The 18,265-nt window shown below is 42.5% G+C and overlaps 1 protein-coding gene across 7 annotated transcripts in view; it reads left to right on the top strand.

Moving 5' to 3' along the window:
- Nucleotides 1-18,265, top strand: part of LOC148141881 (syntaxin-1A) — a 259,187-nt gene that overhangs the window by 197,118 nt on the left and 43,804 nt on the right. For 4 of the 7 annotated variants that reach the window (XR_015752360.1, XM_043718631.2, XM_043718627.2 and 1 more), the window contains exons 7-9: nucleotides 8,762-8,835; nucleotides 12,699-12,836; nucleotides 17,502-17,612. Coding sequence is in view for 6 of the 7 variants with exons in the window: in XM_043718631.2 (XP_043574566.1) it covers nucleotides 8,762-8,835; nucleotides 12,699-12,836; nucleotides 17,502-17,612 (323 nt within the window). In the remaining variant the exon portion in view is untranslated. Of the gene's footprint in view, nucleotides 1-8,761; nucleotides 8,836-12,698; nucleotides 12,837-17,313; nucleotides 17,425-17,501; nucleotides 17,613-18,265 lie in introns of all 7 variants that reach the window. The other 3 variants (XM_087977429.1, XM_087977428.1, XM_043718630.2) reach the window with 1 other exon arrangement.

Here is an 18,265-nt window from a genome sequence, read left to right as displayed (position 1 = left end):
GCTCCAAAAATTGAGTCAACGTAAATCCATTATGAAACAGGCATGTGTGGGGTAAATCCAAATTGGATTGTGAGTCTGAAATTGCACAGGTATTACATGAACCAGGTTCTTTCAAGGTTCAACCAGCTCACACCATGCTGTTCATTCAATCATTCAGTTCTTTCTTGTAAAGTATTTTTTATGTGATGATGCCCCAATCAGGCTAGAACTACTGTCAATGCAGCTGGCTATCCTGTCACTCTGCCTGCATTGCCTCCTCCAAAATGAGTGCATTTGGTTTGAGGGGATGTGGGTAATGAAGATGGATATAGCAGTCACTCTCCTATCACTTGCTTCTCTCGGACATGTGTGCTATCAGAGAATTGTCTTAGGTATATTGTTCAGTTGTTGGGACATATTAATCTTGGATTTTTGCAGGAATGAGGCAAGGGTGTCTGGTGGAACAGGGCAGACAGAAGGCCAGTGGTGGGAGCCTTCAGCTCGTCAGAGTTTCCTGGCGATTTGAACAAATGCAAGGTGCAGGAAGCAATTGCCATTGCAAGCTTGCCCATCTGATTTTATCGACTTGACATATTGCCATGGCATTTTACAGGCAAGGTAGTTATACAAAGTAACATGTAGGTGTGGCCTGGTCATACTGGGCCGAGAGGAATTTCCTCCTCCACCCAGTTAAGTTTATGTTTACCAGTTAAGTGGCTTGCGGCACACACTGAATTGTGCTACTTGGCTTTGACTTGCAGCTGTGTTGCCTTACCTGTGTGTGAAGATTTGAATAGAAAATTCAAGTCGGGAGCTCACTAATTTGGTTTTCATGTCTGTTTAAGAAATCCCTCGGGGCTGTGTCTATTCTGGATAAACCTGATGGATTAGCTGGAATTTATTATCATGCTGGTGAAATCTATGATCAACCCGTGGACTGCAGTGGCCAATATACTGTTCTGCTTATGGCTACACTGAGTACTCTGTATTAGACCAACACTTACTTCTATGTACTTATTTCGGTGTCTGGTTTCCTATTCACTTTAGGAGAGACAGGGAATTTATAATATACAAAAATGCTTATGAGCACAAATATGCAGCTTCACAGTCTGCAGACTCCGTTTCTGCTGTGGCAAAACAGCAAAGTTGCTGCATTATGAAATGGTGCAGTATATACAGGTCTCAGGGAGCAGTGTACCGGGGGCTATGTGGAGCAGTGCATTGTAGCCATGGCCTTTTGGAGCAGTGTAGTGTACACAGGGAGTGCAGAGCTTTGCAGGGTATCTGAAGCCATGCAGAGCAAAGTTGATATAAATAGAATCAGATTCAAGTTCAAAGTTGTGGGTGTTTCAGAGCTAATAAAATCAACACCGTGAGCACCACCAACAGATAGACTCAGACTCAGAGCAATTCCTCTGCTTATATTGAATGTTTCCTAATCCAGTGCGTTTGCAGAATATTTTAATAGTGAACTTCTGCTTGTAACGTGACTGGCCCATATTAGGTGCATTGGCTGCTGGAACATTAAAGGGTGTGGTTCTGTCAGTTGGTTCTGGATCCTCAGCTGAATTACTGGGCTGTTTGCAAGTGGACAGAGTTTTCCCATCAGGGTTCCCTCGTTGGACAAACATCACCTGAAAATGTCAACACCCTGGTTTTGTACTCCACTGGACTGGGGACAACTCCATAGGAAAATAAAGCCGGACGTGGAGAAGGGTAATGGCCAGGGAAACGAATTAAAGGATTTCCAAGTTCACCGTAAATTCGACAAGACTGAGGTATCTCCGGTGTCAGAGACAACTCCAGGGCGGTCCACCCAAACCTATCCTCCTGGTAGGTATCAGAGTTAGTGGTCCAATTCACAAATGAACATTTGTGAGTCAGGTCCACAAGCATTGACATTCTAAGTTTCGTTCACACAAACTACTACTCTTTATTTACTGGACTTACTAAATGTCTCCCTATCTTTGGTTAAGTTGTCAGATCCTCTGGTAGCATTGGCCACATCACTTATAAGTGCAAGTCAGGTATTGGTTTCCAGTTCCAGATCTTTATTCTGTGCATGTCTGACTCTGCTGTTATACTTGGAGGGTTCAGACCTGCCCCAGAACCCTGGATAAGTGTGTCTTGTGCTAGCTAGTATGTATTGGTGATAGAGTTGGAATTAGATTCTGTGTCAACTTCCATTTGAAAACTTTACTGATGATTCCCCCCCCCCAAAATTAATGTAATACTGAGAGGTCTCAGGGATAGTAAAGGTCACAGGGGAGGAAGGGGGGATGCGATGTTCAGTGAAGAGCTGGGTGCAGTGAGTAAGGAGACCGAGTTGTAAATTGGTTTTGATCACTGTAGAAATCTGGTACTCTGGCTGAATCAGGGCATGAGAGAGTCTGAGACAATTCAAAATATCAGGAAATATTGCTTTGCACAGGTTATTTTTAACAAAGGTAACAGGCCAGTTACCAATTGGGCAGCTCCTGAAGTACCCAAGGGGAATTAGAACTGAAGCAATAAAATTCAATCAATTGGAACATGAGAGTTCTAAATTTGGAATTTGTCTCGACAGCATTGCAACTCTCTGGAGCTCACCTTGTAAAAAAAGAGAAGAACGAAAGCCTTTGGTTTGATTGGGCCAGTACTGTAGTACAGAATTTATACTGAGACCAACCCAGGGGTGTATTGGAGTGACGTGCATCAGTTGTGTACACGTGTGAATTTAATTGTAAATGTACATCTAAACATGATGAAAGCTCAGTGCACAATGATTCTCAGCAGTCTCTTCATCTGCAGCACACAGAGGTTGAATAAGTGACAATTACTGATTGAAGAGCTGAAATCGAAGAGGACACGTGCTCCCAGGTTTAAATTTCCTGTGGGTTTTCAACAAGAAGCAATTCTGATGCTGACCCACCTGTAGGAGACTGAGCTCCAACCTATTTGAATGAAAAGGCCTTATTAAAATCTGAGGAAAAAGGGCTCTGTGGTGCAGAGGTAGCAACCCTACACATGGACTGGGAGGCCCAGGTTCGAGTCCCACCTGCTGTAATGGTGTGTAATAACACCTCTGAACAGGTTGATTAGAAACATAGGTTAACTTTTTTTTAAATGCCTGGAAGCTGTGGAAAACAGGGCACAGAGGCCACCATCTGACAACAGATGAGTGTTCAATAAGTCCACCATGAATGGAGATAGAAACGAGATCACAGCCGTGAAGGCCTAGGCTTTCAGTGGAGGGCTAAACTGCACATGGCTGTTCCTTCTGACCCCACAAGTGAGGTTAAAAAAATGTTCAAAACTTAGCTTTATCGGCTTCTTCTGATCCCGATCCACATTTATTTGGGACGGACTGTCGGGTAGTTTGGGACCAGACTCTCAGTGAGTTTGGGGCCGGTCTCTCACTGAGTTTGGAGCGGGACTCGGTGCATTTGGGGGGTTAGTTTCGGGATGTGTTTGAGGCTGGTTTCCCTAAGCTGCAATCAGGTTTGTCAATGAATTTGGAGGTTATCTGCTTTTGTTTAATTATTGATGTTTAATTTTCAAAAGGACAATTTATTTGGCCTCCGTATGAATGGTCTAATTTACAACTGCAAATCTAGGGATTCTTTCCTTAATTAATTTTGATTTGAAAGTTATTGAATTTTGTTCAAACACATTGCTGGGTCCCTGCTGTTTTGCCTGATGTGTTTTCAGCTTTACTGGGTGACACCCTGTGACAGAGTATCGATACTGAATGCACTGCCAGGATTTGAATATTTGTTGAAGTGGGTCACCTCCCAACATGCTGTTTTTGCCTAATTTAATTCTTCTTAGGCCACAGAGGAGATGGCATAGAGCTATAGGACAAACCACATGGCTCTACTTTTCAAGAAGGGTGGTAGAAATAAACTGGGAATTACAGACCAGTGACTGTCTCATCTTTGGTAGGGAGTCTATTGGAAAAAATTCTGAAGGAGAGAATTAATCTCCATTTGTGAGGCAAAATTTGATTAGGGATAGTCAGCATGGCTTTATCAGAGCGAGGTCATGCCCAACCAATTTGATTGAATTTTTCAAGGAGATGATCAGATGTGTAGGTGAGGTAATGCAGTTGAGACTGATAAAGAAGGTAAAAGCTGAAAATGTGTTGCTGGAAAAGTGCAGCAGGTCAGGCAGCATCCAAGGGGCAGGAGAATCGACGTTTCGGGCATGAGCCCTTCTTCAGGAATGAGGAAAGCGTGCCAAGCAGGCTAAGATAAAAGGTAGGGAGGAGGGACTTGGGGGAGGGGTGTTGGAAATGCGATAGATGGTAGGAGGTTAAGGTGAGGGTTATAGGCCGGAGTGGGGGTCAGGACGAAGATTGCAGGTTAGGAAGGTGGTGCTGAGTTCGAGGGTTGGGACTGAGACAAGGTGGGGGGAGGGGAAATGAGGAAACTAGGGATATCTTAGTTCATCCCTTGTGGTTGGAGGGTTCCTAGGCAGAAGATGAGGCGCTCTTCCTCCAGCCGTCGTGTTGCTATGGTCTGGCGATGGAGGAGTCCAAGGACCTGCATGTCCTTGGTGGAGTGGGAGGAGGAGTTTAAGTGTTGAGCCACGGGGTGGTTGGGTTGGTTGGTCCGGGTGTCCCAGAGGTGTTCTCTGAAACGTTCCGCAAGTAGGCGGCCTGTCTCCCCAATATAGAGGAGGCCACATCGGGTGCAGCGGATGCAGTAAAAGATGTGTGTGGAGGTGCAGGTGAATTTGTGGTGGATATGGAAGCATCCCTTGGGACCTTGGAGGGAAGTAAGAGGGGAGGTGTGGGCGCAAATTTTGCATTTCTTGCGGTTACAGGGGAAGGTGCCGGGAGTGGAGGTTGGGTTGGTGAGGGGTGTGGACCTGACGAGGGAGTCACGGAGGGAGTGGTCTTTTTGGAACGCTGATAGGGGAGGGGAGGGAAATATATCCCTGGTGTTGGGGTGCATTTGGAGGTGGTGGAAATGACGACGGATAATACGATGTATATGGAGGTTGGTGGGGTGGTAGGTGAGGACCAGTGGGGTTCTGTCCTGGTGGCGATTGGAGAGGTGGGGCTCAAGGGCAGAGGAGCGGGAAGTGGAGGAGATGCGGTGGAGAGCACCGTCGATCATGTCTGGGGGGAAATTGCGGTCTTTGAAGAAGGAGGCCATCTGGGTTGTACGGTATTAGAACTGGTCCTCCTCGGAGCAGATGCGGCGGAGACGAAGGTATTGGGAATATGGGATGGCGTTTTTACAGGAGGCAGGGTGGGAGGAGGTGTAGTCTAGGTAGCTGTGAGAGTCGGTCGGTTTATAGTAAATGTCTGTGTTGATTCGGTCGACCGAGATAGAAATGGAGAGGTCTAGGAAGGGGAGGGAGGAGTCTGAGACGGTCCAGGTAAATTTGAGGTCGGGGTGGAAGGTGTTGATAAAGTGGATGAACTGTTCAACCCCCTTGTGGGAGCAAGAGGCAGCGCTGATACAGTCATCGATGTAGCGGAGGAAAAGGTGGGGGATGGTGCCAGTGTAGCTGCGGAAGATGGACTGTTCCACATATCCTACAAAGAGGCAGGCATAGCTGGGGCCCATGTGGGTGCCCATGGCTATTCCTTTGGTTTAGAGGAAGTGGAAGGATTGGAAAGAGAAGTTGTTCAGAGAAAGGACCATTCAGTCAGTCAGTGGAAGGGTACTGGTTGGTATGGCGGGAAAGGAAGAAGCGGAGGGCTTTGAGTCCTTTGTGATGGGGGATGGAGGAGTACAGGGACTGGATGTCCATGGTGAAGATAAGGCATTGGGGACCAGGGAAGCAAACATCATGGAGGTGGTGGAGGGCGTGGATGGTGTCCCGAATGTAGGTGGGGAGTTCTTGGACTAAGGGGGACAGGACCGTGTCGAGGTATGAAGGTAAAAGCAGGGGTCCAAGGTAATTTGGCAAATTGGCTCCAAAATTGGCTTAGGGACAGGGAATAGAGTGTGGTGGTAGAAGGCTGTTTGGGTAACTGGAAGCCGATGTGCAGTGGTGTACCACAGGGATCGGAGCAATGTCCCTTATTATTTGTGATATACGTTTGCAATGACACGAAGATTGACAGATGGTGGACATTGAGGAAGAAAATATTTGGTTACAGGGAGATGTAAATGGGTTAGTCAGATGGGCAGATCAGATGGAATTTAACCCTCAAAAGTGTGAGGTGATGCACTTTGGAAGTAGTAACAAGACAAGGGCAAACTCTATGCAAGACATTGGAAAGCTCAGAGTAACAGGAGGATCTTGGGGTGTTTGTCCTCAAATCCCTGAAGGTAGCTGGACAGGTTAATAGGGTAGTGAAGAAAGTGTACAGAACACTTGCTTTTATCAGTCCTGGCATAGATTATAAAATCGGGAGGTTGTGTTGGAGGTGTACAGAACTTTGGTTAGGCCACAGTTCTGGTCGCTGCACGGTGGAAAGATGCAATTGTATGGCGGAGCTGCAGAGGAAATTCACCAGCATGTTGCCTGGGATGGTGTAGTTTAGCTTTGAAGAGAGGCTGGATGAGCTCTTTTTCTTTGGAGCAGAGGAAGCTGAGACAGGACCTGATTGAGGTGTATAAGCTTATGAAGGGTATGGGCAGGGTGAATAGAAAGCAACTGTTCCCTATTGTTGAAAAGGCAATGATAAGGAGACAATTTTAGGGTGAAAGGCAAGTGAAGAGGGGATTTGAGGAAATATCTTTTCACGCAGAAGGAGATGGGAATCAGGGATGCACTGTCTGGGAGAGTAGTTGAGGCATGTAACCTCACAACTTGCATAAAAGTGTTTAGGATGAGCATTTGAAATGTTATGACATTCAGGGCTATGGGCTAAGTACTGGAAATAGAAATGAGTGTAGATTTAGGGTAAATTTTTTTCAGTGCTGACTCGATAGACTGAAGGCCTTCTTCTGACTCTCTTTGATTCTATGATTTGTTTCTTCATCCTTCCGCGTAGAAATGTGTTGAGCCACATCTTGTCGGAAACGTCAGCTGAGAGTTGTGTAGTGAGGTCAGGAGGACATCTGAGGTATTAATGAAGGCAAAGATCAACAATTTCTCTCTTCAACTATTGAAATTGAAGGGTGGGGAAAGAAAGAGAGCTGATGGAGAGAGAGAGAGAGTGAATTGGTCAAATTAAATATAAATGGAGAAATAAAGACTGGAAGACAAGAAAGAGAAAAGGAGAGAAAGAAAAGTTACAAGAATTTTAAAATTTGAAATAGTTCCTGGAAACAAATTCCTGCCTAGAGGGGTGAGACTCCTTAGTTTCAGCTGCTTCCTTCCTTCAGAACTTGAGTGGCATTACTGGACCATTAAACTCCTCATTAAAATGAGTCCTTAGGTCATTAGGTGCCAGGTTTATCTTTCTGCAGTGAGTTTAATTCCTTTTAATCGAGAAACTGCGGCAATTTCTTCCAAGGCACTGGGCAACTGACAGCTTCAGATTTTGTGATGCTGACAACAAACCAGCAAAAATGTGCAGCAATTTACTACCTCCTCTACATGCCACAAAATGCTTTTGTTAACATTACGTTTCCATCCTCTCATCTGTGCTCAAAGAGATAATCGAATCACACTGGGCTATATCTCCCAGTGGCTGCTAACCTTGGTACCTCAAGCAAGGAGCCATTCTGCCCATGTGAGACTTGTCAATGAGTGTTGCCAAACAAATCTCCCAAAGAGCATCACAGTTCTGTTCAATCCTACCTTCTCTGAAGCATCGCACTCAGTAGTGCCCAGTAGTGATTGGGATCCAGAATCCTAGTTAACTTTCCTTACCCCTGTGGTCAATGCTCCCACCTTTGCTCTATCTAGCAGAGACATTGAGGCCACCTGCATTAGCTCTGCCTCTGGCCTGACTGAGACTATTCAGCACATGGCAAAGATTAAAACTGAAGATTGATCACTGCTTCCCAAGAACTTGACAAGTGGTGGAGGCTGGTACAGTTACAACATTTAAAAGGCATCTGGATGGGTATATGAATAGGAAGGGTTTACAAGGATATGAACCAAATGCTGGCAAATGGGCTAGATTAATTAGGATGTCTGGTCGGTGTGGATGAGTTGGACCAAAGGATTTGTTTCTGTGCAGTCTATCTCTATGACTCGATGTATTTACTCCTTAATCTGCTTGCATGGTTGTTTGAGTCATCACATTTTAAATGATCAAAATTTCTAATAGTTTACGAGAACCAGTGGTTTGGTCAGGGGTTAAATACTCTGCCCAGGGCAATCCCTCTCTGATGTTCATGCTTCTGTTTACCTTTTAAACCTTTTTATTCTATTTTGGACAAGCTGTTCATCCAAAGTTTTAACAAGGCCCACGTCCAGGAATTCTTTGAGGGCATCTTTTGTGGTTAAGATTTCTGGAAGATGATTATCAGGATCCCTGAGTGTTGAGTCCTTAGGGAGTGCGATGAATAGAATTCCCTATTTATCAGTTACTATGTCTTCCTCCTTGCCAGCTCCCATGCACTCAGCCACTTGCCCTTTGACAATAGGTTAATTTGACACATACTCCAACCAATCACCATCAATGTATGATCCAGTCAGGCAGTTTCCTTATCACTTTAGCAGACCTTGGACACCCTCCAATTGGATGACAGTAGCATTAGGGCAAACCTGGACTTTAAATCAAAATAAAATCTTGTGTGACACAGTGTATATGAGAGAATAATAAGGGATTTGGTTTTGAAGTCATGGTGTTACTCTGTTCTGGCTGAATTGTGAACATTCCAAATAATACCGCTTAGTATTGGAAGTAAAATTGATAGGGTTGTTCCTATTTGCTTTATTTCAGCTGGCAGAACGACTACAAATGAGGAGCTTGAAGACATGCTGGAGAGTGGGAATCCTGCTATCTTCACATCTGGGGTGAGTCACTCCCTTATCTCCCTGGCACTGTGAAGCTAAATCCCAAAGTGGAATCAGAACCACTACACAGAACGATAATGACACTGAGCCCATCAAACAGTATACTATCAATTAACACATTAAGTTTGAAGTTACAGTGAAAAATACTGAACACTGTATCAAGTTTTAAATAGACATTTAAGCATCAGTTTGGCAATGTTCTTGACTTCTAATCAGAAGATTGTAGATTGAAACCCTACTCCCACAAGCTCCTAATCTAGGTTGATACTTTGGTATGAACTTCACTGTCTGAAATGAGATGTAAACACTAGGACCTCACTATCTGAAATGGAATTTAAAGATCCCATGGCACAGTGTCAAAAAGAGCAGCGCTTTCTCTTGGTGTCCAGTCTGATGTTATTCTTTGTTACCTTGACGGCACGGTGGCTCAGTAGTTAGCAGTACTACCTCTCAGTGCCAGGGACTTGGGTTCAATTCTGGCCTTGGCTGACTGCCTGTGTGGAGTTTGCACTTTCTCCCTGTGTCTGCGTGGGTTTCCTCCCACATTCCAAAGGTGTGCAGGTCAGGTGAAGTGGCCGTGCTAAATTGCCCATAGTGTTCAGGGATGTGTAGGTTAGGTGCATTAGTCAGGGGAAATGTAGAGTAATAGGGTAGGGGAATGGGTCTGGGTGGGTTCCTCTTCAGAGGGTCAGTGTGGACATGTTGGGCATAATGGCCTGTTTTCACACTAGGGATTCTATAATATTCTCCCAAGCAGAAACAATTAACCATTTTTTTTTTCCTGTGCTTAAACAAGTTGCCAAACTCACTAATACAGTGACAACACTGTGAAGAGTATCCATTGGTTAATAGCACACTGAGATATCAGGAGAATATACCTAAAGCTGTTACCTACACAGAGGTCCATTCATCCTATTGTAGCACTAAAGCAAATTGCAAAATGTGACACATTGAACCTTAACGTGTGGCGGCTGCTGTTATAAAGTTCACTGATTGCGGCACTTTGTTTTGAGCAAGATCCCATAGGCTGCAATGAAATAAATGGCTTTTTTTTTTGTCGATAGTTTAGAAAAAAAGATGTTGACAAGGTGACAAAAAAGAAAGTTAATTTCTATTTGCATAGCTCCTTTCACCTGCTTAGGGTATTTAAAAATGTGTATAATCAGTTTATACACAGCAATGTTCCACAAACATCAATGGTTCATTTTGGAAGAAATTGTAAAAGAAGGTGTAGATTAATATCCTGCATCTACAAAGATTTTAGGATTTAAGAGAGAGACTAAATCAAGAGCAGGACTCAAGTAGTAATAACAGGATTACATCTGCTGTCACATTCCAGTTATTATAGGAATAATTAAATAAGAAGGACCAGTGCATTTTCAGTAGTTAGATGCATTAATAGTTCAATAGTATAGCCAGGAAAAGTTCAAATTCCTTGAACATTGGAACTATTTCTCAGCTCTGTGGGTTCAAAGAGATGGACATAGATCATACTGATTGGTCTGAGAGCTGGTGCTATTTAATTGTATTCTGATGAATGTTTTAAAACCATAGAATTACTGGTAGTAATCTTGAGGATTATCTGTTTGATATTAATGAAATAAACAACAATCAACATAGATTTAGGCAGAGGAAGATCCCTCTTTAATCTTTTTAAAAACCTGAAAACATGGCAGATGTAAACATCCTGATCACAGTTGACAAAGTTCTTCACCTATTGTTGTGAGTCAGAGTTGAAGATCTGGGAATTCCAGGTAGATATTAGGAATGGATAAGAAATTGATTGAAAAGGAAATGGCAGCTTTTGGTTAAAAGACTTGGGTCAGGATTCATTGGGTGTAATTTGAACTTGCTGAAAATCTATTCATTTGCTCAGAATTAAAATCAGACTTGAAGCTGTTTGCTTCAGGACTGCATTCTTCCTTGGATCACATCTCTAATGAAGATGACAAAGGAGTGGTTTCACTTTGCAGTATTCAGTCTGGCATCAATCTGTGTAAGCATTGCCCAGAGACCTCCACCTTTTGTCTATTCCTGAATCTGACTCCTTCTCTCCTTTGGTGTTTTTACAGCATTTATTAAAATATTTCTTCTTTGTGCACAAATCTGATTGAAGATTGGATTTCTCCCTGGTAAACGAAGCTGAACTTCATCTGGCTACACCTAGTCTTGAGCTCCAATTTGAAAGTTGACTTGATAAAGGCTTCACAAAAGCTATTGTATTGCAACTAACTGGAGTAGGATACTGTCTGGATACACAAGTATTGAATAACGATAGCCTAATCGAATGTATTAGTTTTAACTCAGATTAAAAAAGAGAAATATTTCACTTAATGCTTAGTGTACGTTGTTAGCAAAGTTGAATGTTTCATCAGTTCACCATCAACAAATTGTTGTTGAATCTTGCTGGCTTGAAATATATTTAATTGCAGCGTTACATTTCCTGAAAGATGTCAGTTACCCTCAGTTTTCCTGAGAGGAAGTGTCAGAAACTATAGGGCCTAATTGGACTCAAGTGGTAGAGGAAAGCCACTTATTGGTCTAACTACAAAAGCGCCTTGTAGTTAACAAGTTGTAGTTTATTGCCCTGGTAGACCCATCAACTCAGCCTCCACTGAACTTATTTCTTCCTCTCTTGATTGTATTTTCCACCTCTCATCCAATCTCTTCCCGCTTACCTCTTCTGATGATTCTTTTGATACTTTATTTTTAGCTTCCTGGCCTAGCCATATGCTGTTTACCATGGACATTTAGTCTTTCTACATGTCCAACTCCCATCAGAATGATCTGAAAAATTTATCAATTCTGCTTCCAATTTCCATCTTTCTCTCACCTTGAGAATTGGGGACAAAACATTGTTCCTTCAGTGTTGCTGGGTCAAAATCCTGGAACTCCCTTCCTCCTCAGCACTCTCAGTGTTTCTACACCAAATGGACTGCAGCACTTCAAAAAAGCAGCTCACCATCACCTTCTCAAAGTCACCAACTGTTGGCCTTTTACCCCCAATGAATGAATGAAAACAAAGAACTACAACAGTTTTACTGGTCCACAAACCAAATGTGGATGCTGGAAATCTGAAATAAAAACAAAAAATGGAGTTCTCTTATGAAGAACTGATCAGATTCAGCAGGTCAGCAACTTCTGTAGAGAGAGAAAATGAGTTTGTATTTTAGGTTGATGGCCTTTCATTTAAAAATTAACCTGTAATTTATTTCAGTGCTGTTGGGGGGAGGCTTACTGCTTGCAAAATAGTTATTATGTATTTCTAAATAACACCGCACTTATTAATTGGGTTAAAATCTTAAGAGTCCCCACGATGCCCACGTCCCATGAGTGAACAACATAAAAACCAGGAAAGGGAATAAATGCTGGCCCAGCTTGTAACACCCAACTCCATGATATGGTGTTGGACTGTGATTTTTAACTTTGTCCACCCAAATTCATGAATTAAAATGATGATACTGAAGGAAACCATTTGTGAATGTAATGCAGGAGTTATCACGTTGTCTTCAAAAACTGGAGAATTTTAGTCACCAATCTCCATCAATGTAGACTTGGCCAAAGCAATCCACAGAGAAACTAATGGTTTTATTTCTGATGTATCCTGGCTCAACCATGTCCTTTTTTTAAAAAAAAAGAAACAGCAGGTCATAGAGAGGTGCTTCAAAAAACTGCTAATAAGGTGACCAAAATCTATTTTTATAGGTGTAATGTTTTTATGAAGTGTATGTCCAGATATTCCAAGCTTTGTGTCTGAACTGCTCACAATCCATGTTAGAGCTCTGTTCCGAGCTTTATTTTTAACTGATCGGTTTAGAAAAATGTCTTGACCAGGGGCTAACTGATCTTGCTTTTTCCCATAGATCATAATGGACTCGAACATAACAAAGCAGGCACTGAATGAGATTGAGACACGACACCATGAGATCATCAAACTGGAAAACTGTATCCGTGAGCTGCACGACATGTTCATGGACATGGCAATGCTGGTAGAGAGCCAAGTAAGTGAAGCGGTGAACAGAGAGTGTTCCCATTCTGAACTAGTATCACAAAACTAGCTGAGAGCCAGGTAAACAGTAGACCCATTTGGATTGAATTTAAATCCTATATGTCTCCACGACGATGCTGATATTAGCTGACAAAACATTTTGATCAATGATTCCCTTTAGGGAAGTGTGACTATATTTGTGTGTGTGTAAAATCTATTACTTTACACTGTGGCTTGTGAAACTGTTGGCTGATGTTGAATTTCATTATTGATACTAATGTCAGATTAGGTGCTATTGCATTAGGATCATGTGTCCATTACAGTCTGGCCCAATTAGGAGGATGCATGTTCATCTTTTCAAGTTTTTAGATATCATCTCTAAATCTATCTTATAGTTTTCTCCACTTCTAATGTTTCTCCCAGGCCAGTGGTCCTAACACACTTTACTATTACCCTGTGTAGAGAACTAACTGAGCACAGACTGGGAAAGAAATTTCAGATGCCCTTGACTTGTGTAATCCATTAAAAGCAACATTTACTCCAACTGGTCCATTGGAGACTCTGTTTTCTTGCTGCAAGATTTCAGGTAGGCTCTATCCAGAAAACCTCCCCACAGTTTCACAAGCCTAGGCAGAGAATTGAATTGGTAATGTTATCATATTGTTATGGACCAGGCCAGACCCCCCTTAAAACATTTCAAGAAAGTAGCCCAGACCCTAACTTTGCTGGTTGTTTTAACCAGATGTAACATGGATATTCTAGGAGGGATGCAGCTAGTCAAACCACTTAGTTTCAAACAAAACAGAATTTGTTTACATGATTACTGAATGAAACACCAACAAAAATGAACAGAATACTGAATTACGTAGCCTATCCGAAAACCCAACAGATTATCCCAACTTAATGATGTTGTTCCAAATACATGCAACAATTCCCATAAACACCTCTTGGCAAAAAAGGAAAAATCAAACACAGGGTCGTACAGGAGAGAAGTCAGAGAGAGATGGCAGCATGGAACACCCTCTTCCATGTAGCGTTTCTTGGATCAGCAGCCTCCAAACCGCCTGAATGCTTTCAGTGAATGTGAGAACTGGCCGCTCCCCTTTCATTGTACAAGTGATTTAAAAAAAACTTGAAAGCCTTTGTCTGAGGCAGTGCCTGTTAGCTATTACCCATTTGGCCCTAAAACCTTCCAAGCCAGACTTTTCAGAATCACTGCTTTTACGACCTCTCTGAAAAAAAAGCTAAGGGCAACATAACCTTGTTAAAGGTGCAGCATCATCACAATTTATACCAGCTCCCATCTACATAGTCCTCATCACTCACCTGTCAGGGGTTGCCCATGTTTCTCTCACAATGAGTGCTGCATTCTCCATGTCTATTCTAATAAAGTACATTAAAGATGTGGAATTTCCTCTGATTAATTATGAGCAATGCCACTGTAGATTAGCTTGGCACACACTGACATCTCTGCCATGCTTGATGTGAATTTTTATGTTTCAATTTGTGAATCCCTTTAGTTATTGTTGGTTTTGTTTACTCCTGAGGGTTATGGAAGCTCAGTCATTAAGTAAGTTCAAGTCAGAGATTAATAGATTTACGGTTACTAATGACATCAAGGGATATGGGGATAATGCAGGAAAGTGGTGCTGAGGTAGATAATCTGGAATGGCAGAGCAGCTTCGAGGGGCTGAATGGCCTACTCCTACTCCTACATACCAATGTTCATAAAACCCACCTAGTTCTCCCTCCCCCCCCCCCACCCCCCCCCCAACACCCCACATTATTTTAATTTTACTGATCACCTCATCTGACCATTTTGTAAACATTTCCTACTCCAAGCATTCACTCTCACCCCTTTGTGAAAACAAAATAAAATGCAGTTTAGTTTACAGCAAAAAGGTACAAATTACATTCAGAACTTAAACATTGTCCCTAAGGCTATTGATGTGTATCTTAACTTCACAAAGTCCTAAGATGTTCTGCCTTATCCCCAGCAGAATGATATCAGCAGATTGGATGGAACTTAATGCAGTCTCTAACATTAGCCTAACTATTGGCTTACTCAACAGTTCTCACAGAGAAGCAGCTCATTTGACTCATTGATATTTATTTATCAATGGCTCCCTGTGAGAAAATTTGCTTGTGTTATACCTGTGCCTTTATCCATGTAGCCCTGCAAAACTTTGCTCTTCAGATAATTTCCTTTAGAAAGCCACAGTTGACTCTCCCTCCACTCTCAGGCAGTGCATTTCAGATCCTAAACAACTGGCTGCATATCAATGTTTTTCTTCTTAAGCTCATTCCGGTTCTTTTGTCAATCACTTTGAATTGATGTCCTCTACGTCCAGATCCTTCCACCCAGACGAACAGTTTCTCCCCTCCTAATCCAATTAGATACTTCATGATTACGAAGTTTTCTATCAAATCTTCTCTCAGCCTCCTGTTCTCTGAAGAGAACAATCTCGTGACTCCCATCTATTCTTGTAGACAAGCTGAACTCGCTCATCCCCAGATCCATGTTCTTCAATCTTTTCTACATCTTTTCCAATCTGTTAAGGATCCTTCCCGAGTTATGGTGCCCAGAATTAGACACTGGTTTGCCTCAACTGGGTACAATGTTTTATACAATCTTATTATAACTTCCTCTTTCGTGTTCAATCCCTATATTTATAAAACCTAGCTCCTTTGTGTCCTAAAAAAACTGCTTTCTCAACCTATCCTGTGCTCTTCAAAGATTTATTCATATATATTCCAGGTCCCTTTGTTCCTTCACCTCTTTTAGAATTATAACTTATATTTTATATTGTCTCTCCACATTATCCGTACAAATGTGAATCACTTCTTACTTCCCTGCATCCGACTTTGTTCACTAGCTATTCCAATCTACATCCTTGTGAAGCCTACAACTATCCTCTTCATAATCCATAATATTTCCAAGCAAGGTGACATCTGCAAAATTTTAAAATGTGCATTCAAGTCTTGGTCACTAATATCAGTCAGGGCAAGCAAAGATCCTGATACCCAACCCCTGGAGTACACCACTGTGGACTAAAGAGACTGGAGATTATAGAAAACTAAACCAAACCTATTTAAAGACAGAGGTTGAAGAGAGGAAGGATTAGAATTCTAATGGAGCTCCCTGTAGTGCTGGTTTCCAGTGTTACTGGGAGTCTCTGCCTGTGAGTCAGTTCTGCCTATACTGGTAACAAGTCTATGTTTTCTCCTGCTGCTAATACCCTGGACTGGACGGTGGAGTCCTGCAGGTATTTGTATCTCTGTATTTGTAGCATGCCATAATATTTTAATTTGCATGAGAGCATGTGCTACAAACGATTTGCATGCCCTTGGGTATTTTTATGAATGCCAAAATGTAACATCAAATCTGCCAAATGTGCAGTGTTGTCTAACTGTTACCTTGTTGGTATGGCTTCTCCCACTCTTCCAGGCCTAGTAATTACCAACATCAGTATTATTAATATAAACCTGCTGCTCACTATTGTTGGAGTAAGCTACATCCCATGAGTAGGCCCCTTCAGTGCAAGATCCAGGCTGTAGTGGCAATCTCAATGTAGCTACATATTCAGAGATGCATGGCTAAGAATCTTGCATGAACATGAAATAACAGACATCAGAAAGGGCAGATGTCCCTGCTCCCTCCCTCCCCTAGGGACCAACACTGGACTGAAGCAGCACACTGGAAATGCCAGGATTTGCTGACAGTGGCCAGTGTCAAAGGGGGCAGATCTTAATGCAATGCATTGGAACATTTTAGCTGCAAACAGTAAGGGGCTCAATCAGAGTTAAAGATCCCATGAGTGGCTGTTGGGAGCTCGAGGGGACTGGAATGTTTGATCTGAAATGTGACCCTTCAGCTTTGGGGTTCAGGGCTACTGGAAGAAAAATAAAAATGAGAATAGTGGTAGTGGCAATGGGATGTTTTAGTGGGACTTGGTGAAACACACCACCACTACTTTTCCTGGGAGGTGGGCTTTCCCTTGAAAATAAGTCAGTAAAGATTTACATTTACATGTAGTGTTCAGAGAATCCTCATCACAGTATAACACTCTGAACAGCAGTGATAGAGATTAGAATTCTTCCATTGGTCAAAATCTACTACAGTTAAAAACTAAAGCCCAATCTTTAATAGCTTCTGAAGTTCTCACCTGGGAGTGATAGAACGATCTGATCATTGAGTCCCAGCATAAGTGAATGGCTCACTGTGTCACGGTGGGAGATGGATTATGTGCTCTTTCACCCCCACATTTGGCTGAGCGATTGTGTTGATCTGCCAGGCAAAAGAATGAGTTCCATGCAGTAAGACAGTAGTTACTGTGGGTCTGGACAATAAAGCCCCCAGCGGCTTCAGCAGAGCATGGAAAATGGCTGCAAGGTCTGGGCAATGATCAAGCAAACAGGTGGCTTTTCATTTGTATTTGTATGTGCTTGGAGTATCTGGACTCCTTCTGAACCTTTACCTTCTGTTTCAGGGTGATGTGGTCAATAGCATTGAGCAGAACGTCATCAATGCAGCAGATTATGTCGAGCAGGCAAAGGACAACACGAAAAAAGCAGTTAACTTTCAGGGTACAAGCAGACGGGTAAGTGGCTGAAAAGAACCGGACACTGAGAAGATCTGTTATTGTCACATGTCTCTGCTCTTTTCCTTGACGCCCAGGGAGAGATGATAGACAGAATCGAATACAACGTTGAGCACTCAGTTGACTACGTAGAGAGGGCAGTGTCCGACACGAAAAAGGCGGTTAAGTACCAGAGTAAAGCACGACGGGTGAGTAGTGCAAGTGTCTCCATCTTAGCATGTGGCATGGCCATACCCATTTGTGAACCATGCTTTCCCAATCCCAAAGAGACCACAGTCAGACAATGTTTCTCAAGCCTTGTGGTCACATGGTTGACCTGCAGACTATATTCGGCCCCAGATGCCCTGCAACCCCTATTAATTGCCAATCTGCAAGTCTCTCTGAACTTTTCTTTTTAGTTAGAGACACTGCCCAACCCTCTACCTGGGTTTATTATCAATGGTGTGTTTTCTGCTTACAACGTCACTGGGCTCTTTACACCACTTTACAGGTTCAGAGGACATGAGTTCAAACCAATCCACAGTTGCTGATGGAATTTAACTTCATTTAATAAAAAAAATTAAAAGAAAATCTGGAATTGAAAGCTAGTGTTTGTAGTCATTGACAATGTAACTAGCATCGATTTTTATTTTAAAAAATCTACAAATATTTTCAAGGGAAGGAAATCTTCCATTTTTAACCTGGTGTTGCCTACATGTGACTTCAGTCCCATAGTTATGTGATCTATTTTTAACTGCTGTTAATGCAAAATGGGGATGTGGGATAAGTGTTGGCCTTGCAAAGCACGTAAACAAAACTGGAGCTCTTGGCTCATTGACACAATATACTGTAATACAATATA

This window comes from Chiloscyllium plagiosum, unplaced genomic scaffold (assembly GCF_037043375.1).
Source record: "Chiloscyllium plagiosum isolate Xiang-an unplaced genomic scaffold, Cpla_swu_hap1 HiC_scaffold_31, whole genome shotgun sequence".
Lineage (NCBI taxonomy): Eukaryota > Metazoa > Chordata > Chondrichthyes > Orectolobiformes > Hemiscylliidae > Chiloscyllium > Chiloscyllium plagiosum.
This window is presented reverse-complemented; position numbering and strand designations above follow the sequence as displayed.